The sequence below is a fragment of the Nymphaea colorata genome, chromosome 10 (genome assembly GCF_008831285.2).
Source record: "Nymphaea colorata isolate Beijing-Zhang1983 chromosome 10, ASM883128v2, whole genome shotgun sequence".
Classification (NCBI taxonomy): Eukaryota; Viridiplantae; Streptophyta; class Magnoliopsida; order Nymphaeales; family Nymphaeaceae; genus Nymphaea; species Nymphaea colorata.
In genome coordinates this window covers 18,295,712-18,315,996 of record NC_045147.1, presented here as the reverse complement: position 1 = coordinate 18,315,996, position 20,285 = coordinate 18,295,712, and the positions used below count along the sequence as shown (strand labels likewise).

Sequence of the window (20,285 nt, the reverse complement as noted above, 5' to 3'; positions counted from 1 at the left end):
GTCAGCAGATGGACCAGAGGCTAGAGAATTGGCATCTAGATGGATGGGTATCGAGTGGTACCAGGTCTATGTTATCCAAACAGTGAAGAAGGAGATAAAGACAAACGAAATCAAACAAAGGGTGGTCCTCCTGAATTTTGTGAGGTTCGCAGATTCATTAAAGTTGAACGCTTTTTCTTTTCTGAACTCAAACGGCTACTAGATTGAACTAGCCTTTTCCTATCGCTTCCACTACAAGGGAGAATCGAAAACTTCTTTTCATGGCTGAAAGATTCTTGCTATCATGAAACCCAAAAAGCTAGAATATGCATCTATGGTCTGCCGATTAGAGAAACAAACTCCCCTTCTTTCGAGCATGACTGCACAGTAGAGAAAAAGAAAAGATTTTCAGCAATTAGAAGATGATTAATTAGAAGGGCAAGATTAATCTAGTATAATTTCGCATCAAACATGACAACATCCTTTCCCCTCAAGGGTATTACAATTAGACCAAGAAATGCTACAGTCCCAGGATTTGGAGTGAGGAAGCTGTCTAGAAACTTGTCAATTCAATCGGAAAATGTTAAGTTTCAGGGGAGGATTCTGTCTTCCGGCTAGTTTAACGAAGTCCTCGGGAATAAGCACTCTGCAGCAGATCGAGCAACAGGCACCTTGCCATTCTTCCACAGACGAACACATAAATGAATGAAGTTGAGTGGAAAGGTTTCGATTAAATTGAAATTGCTGCTGAGTTTGATTACTGATGAGTGCATGCATGTGGAACGTCCCAATCCCTCATTATTCATCAACGTATTGTAATCCGTGGCGCCTGGGGGTCAAGATGGTGGGAGCCGCCACCACCACTGGTCTACCTGATTCAGGATAAATGGTTGTCCCATCCTCAGTTGTGGTTATGAAAGGTTTTAGGTAATCTTTCATATCAATTAACATTAGTCAATTCAACCGGCTGCAGAAATCAAATTCTTTGAATTTTAAAATCAGTGGATTCAGACTGATCTAGAAGCAGAAGAGTTATAAAATCCAATTTCCATGCTGAATTTGGATTTTCTTTTTTTAGGAGTTCTGAGTTTTAATTTTTCTTCTGCGCAGTTACTGAGTTTTCACTCTTCCCTAGCTAGCAAGCTGATACGTAAAGTCCAGTATGAACATTACTTACTGAACTGCCAAGTTATTGGATGGCTGCGCTCACCCAACATATAATAATAATAACAATACTAATAATAAGAAGTAGACCTTGGCTTATAAAAACCATAAAAATTCCGACCATTACGCCTTTCCCTTCAATGTATTTGCTAAGATGTGACATCCTAGGAAGAGACAGGTCTGGCTTGTATTCTTCATTACACACGGAGACACTTTCTTATATAGATTGCCCATAGATTGTGAATAGTGAATTATCTCTTAACCTTTAACTGGGAGTCTTGTGCACTTGAAACTTGAATTAGCCTCAGCAAAAGAGGTGATTTTATTTCTTAAAAGTAACATACGTACTGCCTTTCTTTTGGAGTATCTTTCAAAAAGACAAAGCGGCTTTTACATATGCAGAATCAACTGTTTGTGTATAGTGACCATGCGGCTTTTGTCACTTCAAACTTTAACGTCTAAAAGTTGCAACTAACATAAAATAACTTCAGATTATCAAGTTCCTTTTGATAATAACATAAAATAACATAAAAGTTTATATTGTCAATCCTAATGGAGCCCGATCCGAAGCTCACCTCTAACTGACACCAATTTTTGTATGTGTGTTACGTGATCTGTTTGGATTCTTTAATTCGATACTGCTTAACGCCACTAAAGAGCTTATCGTAGACGCTATTCGTCTTCGTATACGTGAACTGCTAAACTTACCAACACTTTCTTTGTTCGCGTTAGTAATGACTAAATTTCCTGTAGTGTAAAAATGGTGTGCATGCATGGTTTCATCAACGGATATCATTCTCGATCCTAAAGAACGAAGTTATAGCTTGTAGAATTTGTCAATAAGAGGAGAAAGATCATACCAAAGCACAAGGAAAAACGTCAAAATTTTGAATCACAAATTCGGTTCTAGTTTTCCATTGCAACACCCAAATACGATCATTTCCATGGGTTTGTATGGACAAGATTAATTTAATCAGCCGTCCAATATATAGCTGTCCCAGTTTTCAAAAATTCGACAATATACATGGATATGGTTGGAATCTCCAAAAATTATATTATTCAAAAAGATATTGCTTTGACGTATAAGTGGAATTGTGTGATCTGAAAAGCCTGCTGCACCTCGTTTTGAATCTTTACCTATAAAATGTGATCGCCCATTTTTTTTTTCTGTGGAAAACCACTTCCGTATAATTGAATTTGGGTAAAACCGTTAGAATCCGAAGAAGACACTGGAAAGCCATTAGATGCTCAGATGACCAAAGGTACTTTCATATGTCCACATAATTCCCTTGAACATTTTCTCAAAAGCCATGGTAATCAGGGGTGGATTCCCGGGGTTGGCACGAGCCCTGCCCCCTTTCAAAAAAAAAAAAATACATGTAAATTTTAAAAGTTTTTATTTATCTTATATAAAAATGTTAAAAAATGATATTTTAGCCCTTGTCAAAGTTTAGAAACTTTAATTAGGCCTCTCTCATAAAAAAAATTTCTAGTTCCGCCCTTGATGATAATCTTTTGAAACCAGGTGGTGCCATTTGGGTTTTGTACATGTTGATATGGGGACGCCACATTGGAAGAATAAACTACTTTTTTGAACATTGAAAGCGCAGCTCGCCCGCTTCTGCATGTCTATATATATATATATATATGATGTCACACTACGATCGATGACGACATGCTGATAGAAGATAGCCGATTGGCATATACATTGGCCTCTAAAATCTCTCTCTATCTCTATCTTACTCTTTTGCTTTTTTGTCGCACCAAAGTTAAATTAATTTATTTTTGTAAGCTGCAAACCATGTTTCTGTGGACATTTATATTTTGTGTTTACTTAAAGATATGAATATGAAGAGAATATTGGTCGAACGCCAGTAAGGTTTGAATCTGAGAGATGTCAGAGACCAGTGGCTCGATCGGCATCACAATGAAGCCAATTAATTAGCTGCATTTTATGTCTGAAATATCTAAATTGACAATGAGTTTTTTCTTTTCACATTGTTGACATGAAAAAGGAGCCTCTCTAGAGATATTCCAAGTAATAGGCATCTAATCTACGATAAAATTAATGTTCACCAACAACCCCTTTCGCCCAGCTGGATTTGGGTTGAAGAAAGTCAAGTGACCAGAGTCTGCCTATGTATTCAAAAAGAAAGATGTTAACACCTCTTTTTAAATGTCCAAGTGTAGGACCTGCCTTTTATGATATATAATTGCTCCCAGGACCACCACTCTGGCGATTTATTATCTCTGTTGAATAAAAATCTGCTGCAAGGCTAGGAACTTGAAAAAACAGCAAACTATTTCAGAGGGTTAGTTGGAGTTAGGTATGCACAATGTAGGCCACGCCAATCTTCTCATAGTTTCCTGAAGAGCTTGTGTTTATTCAAATATCTCAAATGTGTAGGCACTTTAAACATATATTTCATACACACCAAAACGCAAATATATAAGAGGACTCAAATCTGCCAACGCTGAATATTCACATAGGACAAAGGATTAAAAATAAGAATTGAGAGCACTATAAACAATTGTCAAAATTACCATAAATTGTTGTTCTTTTTTTTAGTGACAAATTTTTAATTATGTGTACATATGTATGTGTGCGTGTGTGAATTAATATAAGAAAACTAAAATATCTTATCTTCTTTTTTTTTTTCTTAATTTTCTCTCAACCTTTTATCTTGGATAATTTTCTCTCAACCTTCTATCTTGGAAAGATCAATGGCCAAGATGATTCCTTATAAGTATTGCATTTAAGAGTTATATATATATATACACACACACAAGCACTATCAGATTTTGGAACTTAATCCCTACATTTGATAGGGCGACCTAGACTAGTCATGACAATATAGTGACTTTGTCTGGCCAGGTTGGCACTAGATGGAGATAGAACACAGAGGCATGTATATATATATATATATATACACACAAGCACTGTCACCCTACATTTGATACGGCAACCTAGACCAGTCATGACAATATAGTGACTTTGTCTGGCCAGGTTGGCACTAGATGGAGATAGAACACAGAGGCATGTATATATATATATATATATATATATATTCTCTCTCTCTCTTGAGTCTCTCACAATTAAGCAAGGCGGCAAATGGTATGTAACCTTTAAAATGATAAAATGAGCATGGGTGTTCATGCAAAGATTTCTCAGTTGATTGGGAATGGCGCTAGGATGATTACATACTTCGCACGTTAAATTTCGGTATTCATCTGTGAAACTAAATTTGCGGCAATTTAGACATTAATGGTATCGAATTTCTCCACCATATTTATACTTTCTCGATCGATCACTACAAAATGAATCCGGTAAGCATCTTCCTCTATTAATCGTGAAGTAGAGTTAGGCTTCCCTACCAGATTATGTCGGGATGTAGGCGCAACCGACACTTGATCTTTTGACCTTCTTCAACAAGTCTCGATCCATTTGGCTGTGTAAACGGATCTCCTCCTGCCGACGCTGACGAAGAAGGAAACAAGAGAGAGATAGCGAAGACGATGAAATGACGTTTTTCAGTTTTGTGAATACAAAAACATACTACCAACGTTGAAATTGGAATATTCTGCGTGCCTAATTTTAGATGGTTTGTAATGAGCTTCCTGTTAGGCAAAGCTAGTAGTAGCGTAGGGACGAGTCGGCTTTCGATATATTCGGCGACGCATAAGGAGAAGAGTCCAAGTTATACGTTACGATGCTACTGTCGCCCTATCCATGTAGCTAGCTACCATATTCTATCAGGCTCCAATCTTCTTCTGTTTTTTCTTCTTCTTCCTCCCGCGTCGTGGAAACCAAACATTCATGATCGAGGGTTTGAACTCAACACATTCATTCACAAGACCCAAGATTCCTCTTCCCAAAGGACAAATGAAGCATCACTTTTGAGAAGAAAACATCCCCCTAACAACAAAAAAGATGAAAGAAGTAGTCAAAGTTATGCACATTGAATTCATTGAAATTTGAGATGCGTGTCCTTGTCAAATTCTGTCCAGCCAAAATGAAAGCGAAGTTTGGTTGTTTGGTTGCCTTTCTTCTCGGATGCATACTGCTCAACCAAAGAGCTGACAGCTACTATGATATTATAGATCTATAAATTAATCTTTAAGAAAGTGAACATCATGCGGAAAAAAAATTCTAATTTAAAGGTTCTCAGCCGATCTGTTTTTCGTGTTTTTCTCCTTGCTTGATACGAATATATCAGCATACATTTCGTTGCTTTTTTGTTTAACTTTCACTAGTGCGGGGGGGAATATTTGCACCTAGATTTTTGTTGCCAGCCCAGCCGGAACCTGGGTAGACCTCGAGTCCATCGAGGTCCCCTGTCCTTATCAGGCTTGGCCGGCACTATGTGGGACTAACGATCACGACAGCCTTGGTCTGGCGCGGCTTGTGGTCGGTCCTGCTAGGTGCCCAAGTCTTAGCCAAGTCTTTCTTAGCCCCACATTTCTTCCTTTCTCATTGCCGTTCCACCTTTTATTTTGCCTTTTTTTTTCTTCTTCCCTGCTTCTTTGTCATCTTTTTGGTGTCACGCCACCTAATTTATCTTTTATATGTGACTGAAAATGGTGAATCAAGGTCCGGCTGGGCCGTCTGTCTCTGGGCCACTATGAGCTAATGAAATTGTTGGCCATTCTGGGCAACCTTGACCTATTATGTGGGCAAGGTATTCAAAGTTGAGCAATATTGTTCTGTGCACAATTCCTACTAATCTAATGGCGGTTTGAGCCCGGCGAGGTCTTGCGAAGACGGACAACTCCACTTAAGTTATTCTTAGCTACAGATCCATTGACCACAATCTTGCATGTGGGCAGCCTTGGATTCCTATATATATATATATATATATATATATAGAGAGAGAGAGAGAGATAGGGTTTGACCATGTCCAAATGGGTGCCACTCTATGACCTTAGACTATGTAAGAATGTATGCTTCATTGTCGTTAACAATGAAGTTAATAAAGGTTAGGAGCTTATCCCCAAACTTGGCATGATGATGAGCCATGATATATATATATGAAAATTGTATAATGGCTCTGGCTTTTCAAAGTTACCTAACCATCTAACTAGGGTTATCTGATTCAACATGATGGATGTTTGAGAGAAAAACAATAAGAAAAAAGTGAATGCCATTTTCATCATTTAATATTAATTTATACTTTTTTTTGTTTGTTTTTCTTTCAAACATCCATTTGCTTTATATAGACAACTTTGGGTAGTTGGCTAGGTGATTTGGATAGTCGGAGCTATCATTCACTCACTACCATTAGAAATGAAGTTATTAAAGGTCAAGAGTCTATCCCCCAACAAGCAGGAAGTTGGAGCTTAATTTGCAGGATGATGAGCCATGCACAAATACTGAGCTCAACAAAATTGTTTGATGGAAGCTCAGACCATCAAGGAATGATTCAGTGTTGAAGGAGGCTCCAATTAAGGAATTTAAACTTACTTATCAAACAAATTAACTTTGTTCTTGAATCAAAACTTCAGACGCATCCGTGGACTCTCAAGACATCGCAAAGTATATATACTCTTTCCATATACGGCAAGTTATCTGTGACAATATTGACATAGCCAAATGTCTTAGTCAAATAAACTTAGGTTCTAAATTTAAATAAGTTTTGATGGACTCTCTCAATGTATTTCAGGATATTATGCATCCAATTATATCAAACTCTGACGAGCTAATTCTGACGAGCTAATTCTGGCACTCATTCGAGTTGACCTTTTAAAATATCTCACTCAAGCTTGATCACTCAAAACCGCGCCCACTAGCTTGGACCCAGCTCTAGAGCGAGACAAGGTGACCTTGGTTGGGATGAAGTCAAATTACCTACAAGCGCCCCCTATAGGGCTGCAATTCCAATAGATCTGCCCTTTTTTCTGAATTTCATATGTGGTGTTGATTGCCACAATAATTGTCAAAAAAGGGCTGAACTACGAGAATGTGTCAAGGTTACGATGTTAATCTACTAATACAATAGGGAAGCAATGAAAAGTCAGTTGATCAATGTTCTACCATAGTAATTTCCAGAGAAATCAGCTGAGAACGGGCCTGAATAATCGATCGAGTCCTTGCTTCTTTATTTGACAAAGAACAAGGAGAAATTCACTTTGTATTGTTTACAACAAAAGAAAAAATTTTGTTTGTCCTCTATTTTGCACAAGTCTAGATATGATACTTATTTAAAAGCTGGTAGCTCTCACGGAACTGGATTTCAATTTAGGTTTCGATTCAAGAGCTTCCTTGCCAAGGAAGAACAAGTGAACCGACAAGATGGATTATTGAGTCTTGCATACTTTGAGCAAAGTGCTTGAGCTTCTCATGCACAAGGGAACACCATGGCGGTGTTTCAAGGAGAATCACGCCATTTCTGTGCTCTGATATCCTCACCGACCATTTATGCAGATTAGTGGCCACAGCAGTCCAGAATACCAATGATGGTGTCCCCCGGAACTTTAATATTAAGAACCCCACCAACTTGAGGACACCATCTGGAGTTCTCCTATGCGGGCCTTCTGACCTGCTCTTCTCATCTTCGTTCCATGGATGAAAATGCAGAAAATAATTTCATTTTGACCTTAAAAGAAAAAAAACAGACGACAGCGAAAGCAAGATGAAGAAGCAACGACACCCCAGATCTGAGCAAGAAAGGAAAGTTGAACAAAAAGCAGATTAAGCGGGCCTCTCTCTCGTCTGTCTGTCTCTGCGCCAAGATTAGACCAGAAAAGTAAACTGATAAGTCTTTCTACGAAGGTGAACCAACGGAAGAAGGTGAAGGAGAAGCTGTTCTGAGCATTTGATTACGTCCTCCATGGCAGAAAATTGGTTTTTCTTTATGGTGGCAGTGCCGAGACGCTGTGTTTATGTGTGTCTGTATGTGGGCGCCGATATCGTCTGCTGCACGCCTGGCTGGTGTGGCCAACCGGCCTCCCGTTTCTTTGACTTCACTGCCCACTTTCACATGGCCACACGACAGACGGAGAAGGGCCGTCGCCATACTACAGTGGGACTCTCCATCTTCCTCCCCACAACGTTCCGTAGCTCCATCTTCCTTTTCTCCTTCTAATTTCTCCCCTCTTTTTCAGTCGCCAAAGATAGACTCATTGACGCTGAGATCTTAGCTAAATTAGGTGCGTTCCTGATCTCGTGAACTCGAAACTAACGTGTTTGGTTCAAAAAGTGCGTTTCTTCAAGTGTGGCCGAGATCGTGATATATCTTACCAACTTTTCGACTCGCCAGATCGCCAATGGTTTTAGTTTCTTGAGCTTTAAGTTGTTGAACAATACCGGAAACTAACTTTAATTCTGAGATATTGGACACCTTTTTTTTTCTTGGCACTTCAATAAATGCAACTTTGGAACTTTTGAATGCATCATTGGTTAGACCTGACGAAGTTCCTGATATTCTATCAAACTTTCGGTTGCATAATTTACTCATCTATTGCACATTCAACATCCAGTGTGACAGGTTGCCCTGTAGTAAAACGTCCGTGAGACCAAGTTCCTGAAATTCAATTACCTTGACGCTTGCATTTACTGTGCGACCAAGTATATCTCCATTGCAAGCTAATATATATGAGGCATGCTTCCTCCTCTTGGGCTTTCCAATGGATAAGGTGGAAATTGGATGGCATGGTGTAAACCAAGTCTATGTTCTCCATGTGAAAGCATGAAACGGTGACTCAGATTCTTCACCGAAGTAACTTGAGCCCAGTCTTGATCAGTAGACTTCCTCAATGTGACATGGTAGCTAAGTTCATGAAACCCTAGCTAGTTTGCCTTTTACAAAATGTTGTGAGAAATAAACTGCTACCAGCTCATTCTATTACATTTGGCAGAATGAGATCCACAAACTAGTTAAAATAAAGCTTCTCATATTAACCTACTATGATCCAGATCTTGAACTTACTTAACAGGTTGTGCTTTCACAGGCTACACAATGTAGCCATAGACTAGCAGGTAAAAGTTGCTCACAAGAACCTTCATTGACCCAGATCTTGAACTTGAAATATTATGCTAGAGAAGAAAGCAGAAATGGAATTCATAGACTAGGAAACATTTTAATTAATAATTAAGCTTACACCTAATATGGAGTATAGAGCATGCATGTTAGCTTATGTTCATATTCATAGCATTTTCCACACGGAAAATCCGTCCTTCCATTGAAATTCTTCGTCTCCGTTGGCGTCTTGACGAAGGTTTCCTCCTAATTTTGAACAAACAAGAAATTGCCATCTAAGCTTTAGTCACGACAATATCAATGGATGGCAAAAACCTTGCGAGAACAAGATATTTGTTTGTGAGGTGATGCTCTAATCTGCAATGCTATTTTTACATAATAAATATCTTAAACAAACCAAGAATATGTTTATGCTTTTTTATTCATAATCATATCCAATAATTGGCTCCCTTCACAAGAAGGTAGCTGAGGTATCAGCATAAGATGTGATTTTTCCCATGACAAAAGTCATGCTAGACCATTCACAAACGTGCTCCCTAAGTCATGGCATTGAAGAATCAGCATGAAACCCTAATTACACTGGGAAGGAATCTATATGGTTCAATATATGGTCTGGAAAGGACCATACTCTGCACTTTTTGGTCATTTGGAGTTTTGCATTTGCATTTAATTCTAAATTGACCTTTAGATTGTAGTTAACATCCAACCCATCTTCTCCAATTCCATCAACATCTTTGAAATATGATTATTTTCCCTATGAATAGCCATTGGAAATTGATTAGTCTGAAAGTTGTCTTCAAAATTTCTATATTTTCAGTGAATTCTAGTACGTGTGGATGGACATATAGTAGATCAGATGGCAATATAGTCAGCTCAAGCCCAGGAGACCATCTAAACTTAAGACTCTTGTAATCCCCAAGAGAAAGGACTTATTCTTAGACCGTTTCCCATCTAAAGAAGAAGTCCATTTCCCATCTACAGAAGATCTAAAGCTATTGCTACTGTCAGACTCAGTTAGTAAAGTAAACCCACAAATTGGCCCAGTCCAACTCCATTAAACACATGGCCATGAAAGGTAGTGACTTCTTCTTTCTAGAAAACAGGTCTAACCTTAGGCGCCCGAGCAGCTCAGTCAGGGTCAAAAATTTGTCAGGCAGGCCACGGAGGTGGGTTCAATAGTCTAGCCGGTCATTAAGAGGGTGGATGAGGAGTGTGATAAGTGGGAACCAGTCTGGAATAAGGTTCGAATTTGTGGGGTCCCTCCGTTGATAGAGGGCCAACCTCGGCCTTAAATGGCTCGCTTTATAAAGCCCCAGCTCCTTAAAATAATTCATTTAACAATCCGGAGTCTGATCCTGAAATGAACAATATTATCACTGAACAAAAATGTTAAGTTCCACTCAAGGGTCTCTTTCATGTTGAAAAGAGCGGGGCCACCATAACCTTGAGTGCAATCACAAGCATCAGCAGGTTCAATTAACACGTAGAAAGTTAGGTTTAAGGCTAGATGGATGGATTTAATGCAATCTATGTATGGTTGTAGTGATAGCTTGTGAGAATTTTCTTCTCTTTCCTTGAATTTCTAGTCAGAGTGGAGTTCATGGATCACATGACCATGGCACTACCAGTTGTTTCTTTTTCATGTCCTCTCTCTCGTATGAAAGGGCCCTACTGTAACTACGGGAACGGTTGGTTTGTGTTTCTTGTATTCATATGGGTGTGCACTGTAGAGTTAGGCAGATGGTGTCCAAGGTGACGTACAGATGGGTTCGTTTAAACTTTAAAATAAAAAGGAAAAAAGTAGACTGTAGATTTTCTAGTAAACACTCACTTGAAGTGCTATAAACCGATCAACGAAACTGCAACTTCGAAAACGACGCTTCTCTCTTTCAGGTCTACGATACCTTTTGTTTCAGTTGGTAAAATGTCATTTGTCGCGGTAATTCTTGAGCATTTAAAACCCTCAATCAAGTTACAGGAGTACTGGTACTCTAGTTGTCTCACGTAAGAGTCGAGACAGAATGAATTTGTCGCCCTCCGAAATTAAGTCGCAGATGCAACTAGCGTTTAGGCCATATAGTTGAAACGTGAAGTTTCGAACTGCACTTATAGAAGGAGTAGTCATTCACACGACATATTTAACTTCCTAATGGGTAAATACATAAACATATCTAGCAGATGTATCTGTGGTTTGTTCTGATTTATCGATCTCCCTCAGGTCTGACAGAGAGAGGCCCATGGCCATGTCTTATTAGCCTGTTCTGAAATATTCTATCACCGCCTCAACCTGCCGGAACCAGAAAAAAGGACAGCACAGATTAAATAAGACATGCATGGAAGAAAGAAAAAGGAAGAAAAGGAATCGAGCACGTACACATGGAAGCAGCACAGTTGAAACTCTTGGTTGACTCTGGACGCAGCTATACCCAGCTATCTTGCTAGGGGGGAGGAGGGGGTTAGGTCCCTCCTCCCAAATCAAGGAGAATGAGGGTCCTGGTGACGTTGACTCGCTCGGAGTCTGAAGCTCACGTCTTCATCCGCCATGGATGACAGTACCAGCTAGCTCACTAACTCACTACCAGAAAAGAGAGAGAGAGGTGTCCATTTTGAGCCGACGATGAGCCGAGGGAGCGAGCCAGTCTCGGGATCTACTATCGTCAGGATGACGTGGCTAAGGGTAAACGTGTTCTTCGATGATTGGATGGATAGATTAGGTGATTGCAGAAGTGGGGCCTGGCGAGGCTCAACCACCTTTGAGAGAGGTGGCGTCAACCTTATTGACTCGTGAGGACGCTGACGTGGAAAAGCGGCTGCAACTACGCGACGAGAGGCTGTCGTCGTCGGGCGACGGACTCCGTTGGGAGCAGTACATGAATGAAGAGCCGCGTCGTCTTACAGGGAGGCCCCCTCCCTCTTCCACTCTGCAAGAGAGAACGCGGCTTGACGTCAACGGTAACGGCGCCTGGTGGTGGTGGTGGCCCCGGCGATAACAGATAGTCTTCCCTCCGCCCCTCCCCATTCCGCGAGCGACGTTGTCCTTACTCGACCAAGACCTCTCTCTCTCTCTCTCTCTCTCTCTGACCAGTAGTATCTTCTTCCAGGGTCTGCCTGCCTTCATCGCGCTCATCATTATCATCATCTTGTGGGTTCAATTTCTTCGTCTTTGTCGCCACCATCGTCTTCGTCGTTGCCATTTTTCGTTCCATTACTTCCCTGAGTTATTACGCACTCCTTTTCTTGCAACCAACTTCTGTGGCTGTGGACTTCTTATATTCCTGCCACCTCCTTTCGTCCACCGATCGGTCATTTAAGGGCTTCAGTTGGTGATCCTGATTGCTCCCTCCCTTATTTTTATTGTTATTGTTCTCGTACCACAGACCCATTAGCTCTCTCTCTCTTTTTCTCAACCTACCGCCTTTATCACTGGGCCGTCAGTTTACTGAGTCCTCCCGGGTGCTTCCTGTTTTCTTTCTTCCTCTTCTCTCACAGCTGAAAATCACAGGCACATCCTCTCTCTCTCTCTCTCTCTCTCTCTCTCTCTCTCTCTCTCTCTCTAAAAGCATGGAAGGGTTTGGAGAAATAAGAATCGTAGACTCCAGTGAGATATCTCTGCATCGGTCTGCCGCCGCTGCACGAACACCGGCTAATTGCTCAAGGACGGACATGCCAGCGACCACACCTGGTCGGCATGACTCAATTATGGAGCTGGACTTCTTTTCCAGGGATGCAACCAAAGAAGGCGATACCTGTGGAGAAGCACCTGCGGCGATCCATGGCAAAGAAGATGCTCCAGTTTTTCATGGCGGTTCACGCGAGAAATGTGATTCCTGTTCCATTGTAAGTGTTGCTAATCCGATTTTCAGTAAAAATCATGGATTCGATTGCCTCTCTTCCAAATTCAAAACCCCAACCTGGATTGCACAAGAAATTATTATTTTGTGTATAATATAACCGGGGGGAACCATGCAAATGTTGTCTAGTGAGAGCTTTTTCCATATAGCTTCTGAATCTGGTGAAAATTTTCATTTACAATCCTTACAATAGAAAAGGTAAACCAATTAATTGACATGGCAGATAGGATTGAGTTTACTGACTACAAGCTCCGAGTATCAGCGCTCTCCAGATGCTGATCAAACTAAGAACGAGGTGAGCTCACTGGTGCATATTTTGATATAATTAGCCATGTCTACATATGTATACGTATATATTCTCAGATCATAATCCCGATACTTGGGAGAAACGAAATGAGTTTCGCTTTTTCTGGTGGTAGGTGGTGACTCTTCAGTCAGAGCTGAATAGGTTGAAAGAGGAAAATCTCATGTTGAAAGCCATGTTGGAACAAATCGGAAAGAGTTACAGCTCGTTAGAGTCGCAGTTATATCTCGGATTGCAGCATCAAAATAGATTAATGCCGGAGACTAAGCAGGTTGGAATTCGAGACGATATCATCTCTTCATCATTTTTTATTTCTTACACGACATAGATGCGTTTTAATTTTCCATGCTCGCTTGACTTGAGGGCATATTAAAAAAAAAAAAAAATCATCCTGACAAAACAATTTGGTATATCTGCAACTTGATGTATAAACATACAAACTTTTAGTAACAGCACCTGATTCAGTATACGCTGTCTTTTTGTTCCGCTGCGGTTGATGTAACAGTGCAGTTCTCTTGAAGGTGGCAGCATCCTGGTGCCACGCTTCTTGGACCCAGCTCCCTTCAGTCCGCCGGATCTTGATGTGGTGCCAAGGAAACTTGAATTCGATCCATTTTTCCCTGGCAAATATAATGACGGCGATGAAAATATTGCAGACCGGATTTCAGAGAGCAGTGGCAGCATCCGGACTTCTGCATTAGGACAAGGGGCCGTCTCCGATCGATCTTCAGAAATTGGTAGCCGAAGGACGAGGGTCTGCGTGCGGACAAGATCAGAAGCGTCTGTGGTAAGATCTGCAGCTTCTGAAGCAACTTAATCAGTTGATCTATTTTCTAAACTCCATGATGCAGCAGCACCATAACCAACTCGGCGCACTGCCACAATGGATTCCCTCATTTTTTGTTGCACTAGTGATCCATATAGCATTCTGGATAGTTAGATCATAAACTCTCTCTCCCCCCATCATATTGCAACTTGGCAGAGTATAAAATTTGATTGCCGATTTCAGATAAGCGATGGATGCCAATGGAGAAAATACGGCCAAAAGATTGCCAAGGGGAATCCTTGCCCCAGAGCGTACTATCGCTGCACCATGGCTGCCGGATGTCCAGTCCGAAAGCAGGTACATATCGTTCCATGAATCCAAATTATATCGAATGAATGTGATGAACCATATGTTTCTGCCATTTTTGTCCGCCATATCCCATCGCCTGGTGCAATTCATCGAACACACTAGATTTTCAATTAAGAACGATCATAACCAGCACCTTCCATTTTAAGTAGCAGAGAGGAAGAAGACAAATCATTTCTAAACCAATCTAAATGCGCTTTGCAAGCATTGTACATGAACATTCAGTACATCTTTAGGGGATTGAATCCTAATGGCTTCTATTCATTAATAAAACATGTGTAGTATTTAGTTTGCAGTTTGGTAATACGATATTGGATCAATCATTTTCAAGTCCAAATCATGTTGGTTCTTGGAACTTAAGAGAAAGGGTACTTTTTCTGAGGAAGCCAGCTGGAAGTCTAGGAACTGAACAAGCTTGCAGTGAGGGTAAGCTTAGGTTGGGTCACCTCCGGGAATGTGACAAGCTTGAGTATCCTTTTTCCAGTTCATCGCACCCCTTTACCAGCGCAGAGTTCGTGGACTATCACCTAACTTTTTTTCTCAACGGCCACCGGCGTGGCCATCGATAGTGACACTCTCAGTACCTTTTGGAGCTCGTTATATAAGGAATTTGCTTGAAGGAATCAACGGACGCCGATGGTCCAGAAGAGCTTATTCTCTCTCCTATAAATGGACCTTGTAAGAAGAGTTAATTGAAGTCATATTGCACATACTGTGTCTCTTATTGGAGCAATTTCGAATCTAAACAGTATTTGTGTGCATCGTTAATTATAAACTACGTAATTGATAAGATCCAATTACTCATAAGGAAACATGCCCTGCCAATTAAATTACTTTTCGAATACATAAATGGCATCCATCTGTTCAGCTGGTTTGCCTTATATTCCTACAAGAAGAATGTGCCAACTCTTCTTTCTGAGATGGGTCGCAATTAATGGACAGCAAGATAGGATGGCTTGTGAGGTCAGATGGTTGTGACTAGTGAATATGGTGTTCGTATTTATATTTCTCTAAATTTATGTTTTCGAATTTTCCATGTAACAATAATGTCTAAAATGAAAATCACACTCTTAATTTTGGTGTGTGTAAGCGTATAAACCTTATATATAAGTGGCCTGGAACTTTTCGGCATGTAAAATCCAGTAGATATATACATGAACCATTATGTGCATTTTTAATTTTAAACAACAAGGTTGCATTTATACGGTTGGAATATCCATAAATTGACTGAAAGAGAGGGAGACGTAGAGAGAGAGAGATGAGGACTATCGCGCTTTTGTCACTTGACATCAATATATCGACTAAGGGTATTTGTCAACTGGAGACAATGTAACCAATATAAGAGATAATACGAGAGAGACGGGCCGTCGCTCCTAAGCCATGGTTGAAATTCAGTTTCCTAAGTTTTCAGTCTTTTCAACACCGTCACTCTTTTTCACCCTCTTGATTTATATAATTGATTTGCTATTTCCAATTTCTCTTGTCTCTGGTTAAACTTGACTATCCTTGCAGCCAATTTAAAGTAAACCTATTTGTAAGAGAGGGAGAGAGAGAAAAGTGGGAGGTATGACTAAGGCGTTTAAAAAAAAATCTTGAAGACAAATAAAAAAAACCTTCGAACCAAATCATGCTAGGTCTACTACAGTAATATAAATATTTAAAAGTTTGGTGTACAGTGTTTGTCGTTGCTCCAAATATATAATATAATATATAGATAAGCCATATTTCTCACATGCATGGAACTGTAATATACAAACATTGAAGATTATATATATATATATATATATATATATATATATATATATATATATATATGTATGTATATATATATATGTGTGTGTCCTTATGCTACTTGACTTGATCTATTATTCCAACTTCCAATCGAGGAACTCTTCTACTGGTAAAACTTGTGAGGTTTCCCTTTCTCTTGGCCCTAACCCTCGACCTACAGCTGACGACGTTCGCTTTATATTCCAAACTTCGTGATGTCTGCGAAGTCAATGGTATCAAATAATTAAATGGAATCCCTGAGGGGCTCTAGCTCGTATGAATATAGACAACTGTGAGTCAGAACATGTATTAATAAATATGCCAACTGCCAGATTATGTAACCTACCTAACTTTGAAACTGATAGTGTAACACCCCGTGAATTGGGGTCCCGAATCGCCTTGTGCACCTTTGGAGGGATTAATCAGTTAATTCAAATGCTGATCAGAGGACTCAGTTGATGCATGTAAGTGTACTATTTTCGTGGTTCTATTCAAAGAAGTGCGCGAATTTCTTCCTTGATCATCACTTGATAGATATGTTGACTCAGAGAGATATCGGATTGAATTGTTTGTTGTGGCTAGCCAAGTGAAGCATGCAGCTCTTTAAATAGCTCATTTTTAACTACAAGCTTAATGGAACTAGGTTTGAACAAGCACAACATATTCATGTTCAATTCATTAGTCCTAGCCAGTTGGCCCTTGTTCGGTTCAGCAGCTGGTTGAAACAAGTAGAAATGAGCATAGTCAAGGGTGGAGCGAGAATTTTGCCTTTAGGGGGGCGACCTGTCTTGTGACACACTCAATATAATTTTTAAAAATTTTCACTGGGGCCAATACCTATCTTTCAAAAGTTTTACCGGGCCAAACTCGCATTTTTGAAAATTTTAATGGGTAAATTTTGATTTTTCAAAATGTGAGGGGGATGCTGGCTCCACTCCCGAGCATAGCATGAGCTTCACTCACACACACACACAGAGAGAGACAGAGCGAGGGAAAGTGGATCTACAAGTGCACAGGGGATCTTCCAAACCATGGGCATTGACTAGTTGACAAAGCAATGGATTGATATGTGAGATCTGGTCATCAAGTTTTATGAAGACTACACCGTCGAAAAGCTGATCGCGCAATAGAATGGTAGGGGTTAGGACTTCGATCTCACGTTAGCAATTGATTGGCATTGTTTAACATTCCAGCAAGAGGTCCACATTATCAATCCAACCATAGAGAATATTTTGTCGTGAGGGTGCCTATGAGAACAATTTAGGCTCACCGATCGAGCCTATACAAATAGAACTTAAGCAATTTTCTCATTCATGTCAGCTTCTTATGCTTTTAAGCTTTTTGTTTTAAGGAGAAAAACCCAAGTTTCTTGCACAAGTGTAGTTCTGATTTATCAAGTGTATTGTGTGTTTACCATGCTCTTCTTTAGCTGTCAAATGCTCTAAAATCACCAACCACCCCCTTCTTTACACACACCAGAAAATTAAAATTTTTCATTTGATTTGAAGGGATGGAAAGGAACACAAATTAAAGCCCAACTACACCCGTACTTAATTTGGAGGATTGAACCTAACCCACCTAACCCGGTGTATGATGCATGCCCTTTTGACTGTTCAGCTAATTTCTAAGCTTATTATGAGTCATTAATGAGCTAAATCACGCAATGAACCATGGTAACTTATCCAATTCCCCATAGCTCTAGCTTACATTATCACACTTGTTTTCTCATGTTGACACCGTTCCTTTAGTTCAGCGTTTGCTCTTTACTGGTACTAGAAGCTCATGCCATCTTGGAACAGGTTCAAAGAAGCGGTGAGGACAAGACAGTACTCATCACAACATATGAGGGGAGCCACAACCACCCTCTGCCACCAACTGCTGCAGCAATGGCAGCAACTACTTCTGCAGCGGCAACCATGCTTCTGGCCAACTCGTCTTCCTCAGCTACTACCATTCTCCACCCCAGCTTCTTCCCAATGCCACCCAACTTCCCTTCCAGTACCATGGCTACATTATCTGCCTCTTCACCATTCCCAACAGTCACCTTAGACCTGACCCAACACACAAACCCTACCCTGGACCTTCTTCACTTCCAACCTCAACCACCCCAGCCTTCTTTCTCTCTATCTCTGCCCAATTGTGCTCCAATTGTGGGTCAACCTCTATACAGTTCAACTAAATTGGCCGGACATCCGGTGGGCCTTATGCCAGTGCAGTTCGCGCCACGCCAACCGCCGTCGTTGGCAGATTCTGCAAAAGTTGGAGCTGCTACAGCATCGTTTGCTACTGTCCCGAACTTCACGGCTGCTTTAGCCGCCGCTATCTCCTCTATCGTGGGGACTGCAACAAGGAACGTGACTAACAATGGTGGCAGCGGCAACAACATGAACATGAACAGTTGCAGCAACAATAGTGCCGGTAGCAATGGCGCTGGCAGTAATGGCAACAAATCCAGCGACGACAGCCGGCAGGGCCATTCGGATGACCACAGCTTCCAAAAATATGCACCACTTTCTTTTTGATCGAACGGAGACGCCACCAGCTTGAGCTGGAAGAGGAGACTGGCTACTGTGTTTCATACTGTAAATTCTTCCGCTTTCTGCCCTCATTATCAATATTGGTTCTGTTCGGAAGCACATAATGGGAAATAATGTCCTTAAGATATTGTATAGCCTCCCCCTTGGCCATTTTTTGTCACTTTTGGAAACCATAGCCTTCTTTCCTTACCAAGTACTGAATCCTGACGCAGTTTTGGTCTATGCCAAAACTGAGATACAGAAAGAGATCAGATGGGTACTATGAAAAAGAAACTATCGAGGTAGCATGTTGTTTTCATTTGTTAAAGCAGCTTATTTCCCTTTTCAACCTAGTTGAGAGGATACCTTTCCATGTGAAGGGAAAAAAGGTTCTGTATCTCCTATTTTGTTTGCTCAAAAGTTGTCTAAGCTTTGTACATACATATATTTGAAGAATACATACATATATGTTATATATATATATATATATATGACAGAAACACATAAATGAAGCCTCTATATTTAGGGTTGGCACTGTTGAGCTTAATTTGCCTCAAGTGAAAGTTCGGTTGGTATTAAGTATTATTTTGGTACGTTGTGTTCTGTAATTTGAATCATTAGAGCTACATTATATGCCTGTGCCTGCTCTTCAACGATGAAGATAGCATAACCATAGTCATTCTTTGCTCATGTGTGTGTCCGCGTATGTAGAAAATCGTGATTTCTTCTCTTTCGAAAGGAAAAGAGAAGCTAATACTATTGTTGATTTCAGAGATTGATCATGCTTTCCTTTTATTCTTTGATATATATGTATATACCGAGGAATTTAATTTCTCTGTCTTGACTGTAGAAGCCGACCATTTTCAAGTTCCTACGGCGGCATCAGACCGTCGTGCCAAATATGGTTCACAGAAGGGGTTCACACCAGACGTCCCCAGTTCCGCCCTTTTCGGCTAAAAGATTGATTGCAGGCAGTTAGCTGCGCGAAGAACGTGGCATCGTTTGAATTGCACATGGAGGGCAGAAGGAGATGGATCAGACGAGTTTCACGGTGAACCTAAAGAAAGCGAATTAGAAGAACTACTCTTGAAGTAATCCAGCTTCTACATGCCAAATTGGAATTAGTCCATGGATTCTTCTTCCACTTTCCTGAACGAGTTCCCGACCTCTTCTGCGCGTACCTTCTCGATCCACTCTTTATGAGACCTGAACCATCAGCACCCACATGACAGCCATGGCCGATCACCTTACCATCGCAACCCTTGGTCTGATGTCATGCACCTCAGTAAATTTGGTACTTAGAAGATCTGAAGAGGAGATGGGTACAATTACAGAACCAGAAAAGTCTAATTAAAGAGCACTAGATATAAAATTTGTGGGCAATTGCCCACGCTTAACCCACACCTCCTTCTACTGACTGGACTTTCTTCGGATCGACTTCGGTACCAAGGGGGGCACGACACCTTAGGTAATTTTGCCATTTGAAAAATTAATTTTTATAATTATATCATTTTGTCCTTATAAAGGGCTTGTTTTGACATTCTTATTCAGTTCATTCTGGCCCAATTATGGATGATGTGTTTCACCCACCAC

The 20,285-nt window shown here is 40.5% G+C and overlaps 1 protein-coding gene across 3 annotated transcripts; it reads left to right on the top strand.

Moving 5' to 3' along the window:
• The first annotated feature begins 12,153 nt into the window (after positions 1-12,153).
• On the top strand, positions 12,154-20,049 carry LOC116262018 (probable WRKY transcription factor 47). Of its 3 annotated transcripts, XR_004174392.2 has the most exons (7): positions 12,154-12,956; positions 13,194-13,265; positions 13,390-13,545; positions 13,780-14,061; positions 14,284-14,397; positions 17,976-18,758; positions 19,543-20,049. XR_004174392.2 is itself a non-coding variant. In XM_031641012.2 (6 exons), the coding sequence occupies exons 1-6, from the start codon at positions 12,681-12,683 to the stop codon at positions 18,696-18,698; spliced, it is 1,623 nt and encodes a 540-aa protein (XP_031496872.1). In that variant the 5' UTR covers positions 12,154-12,680; the 3' UTR covers positions 18,699-19,169. The 3 variants fall into 3 exon arrangements, 2 of the variants coding, with proteins under 2 accessions (XP_031496872.1, XP_031496874.1); XM_031641012.2 differs by lacking the exon at positions 19,543-20,049 and having other exon boundaries at positions 17,976-19,169; XM_031641014.2 differs by lacking the exons at positions 13,194-13,265; positions 19,543-20,049 and having other exon boundaries at positions 17,976-19,169.
• The last annotated feature ends 236 nt before the right edge of the window (positions 20,050-20,285 follow it).

Excerpts from the sequence above, each read along its gene's own strand:
- LOC116262018 (XM_031641012.2), top strand. The coding sequence starts at position 12,681 with ATGGAAGGGTTTGGAGAAATAAGAATCGTAGACTCCAGTGAGATATCT. Across the intron at positions 12,957-13,193 it reads AATGTGATTCCTGTTCCATT|ATAGGATTGAGTTTACTGAC; the intron begins GTAAGTGTTGCT and ends TTGACATGGCAG. Across the intron at positions 14,062-14,283 it reads CAAGATCAGAAGCGTCTGTG|ATAAGCGATGGATGCCAATG; the intron begins GTAAGATCTGCA and ends TGCCGATTTCAG.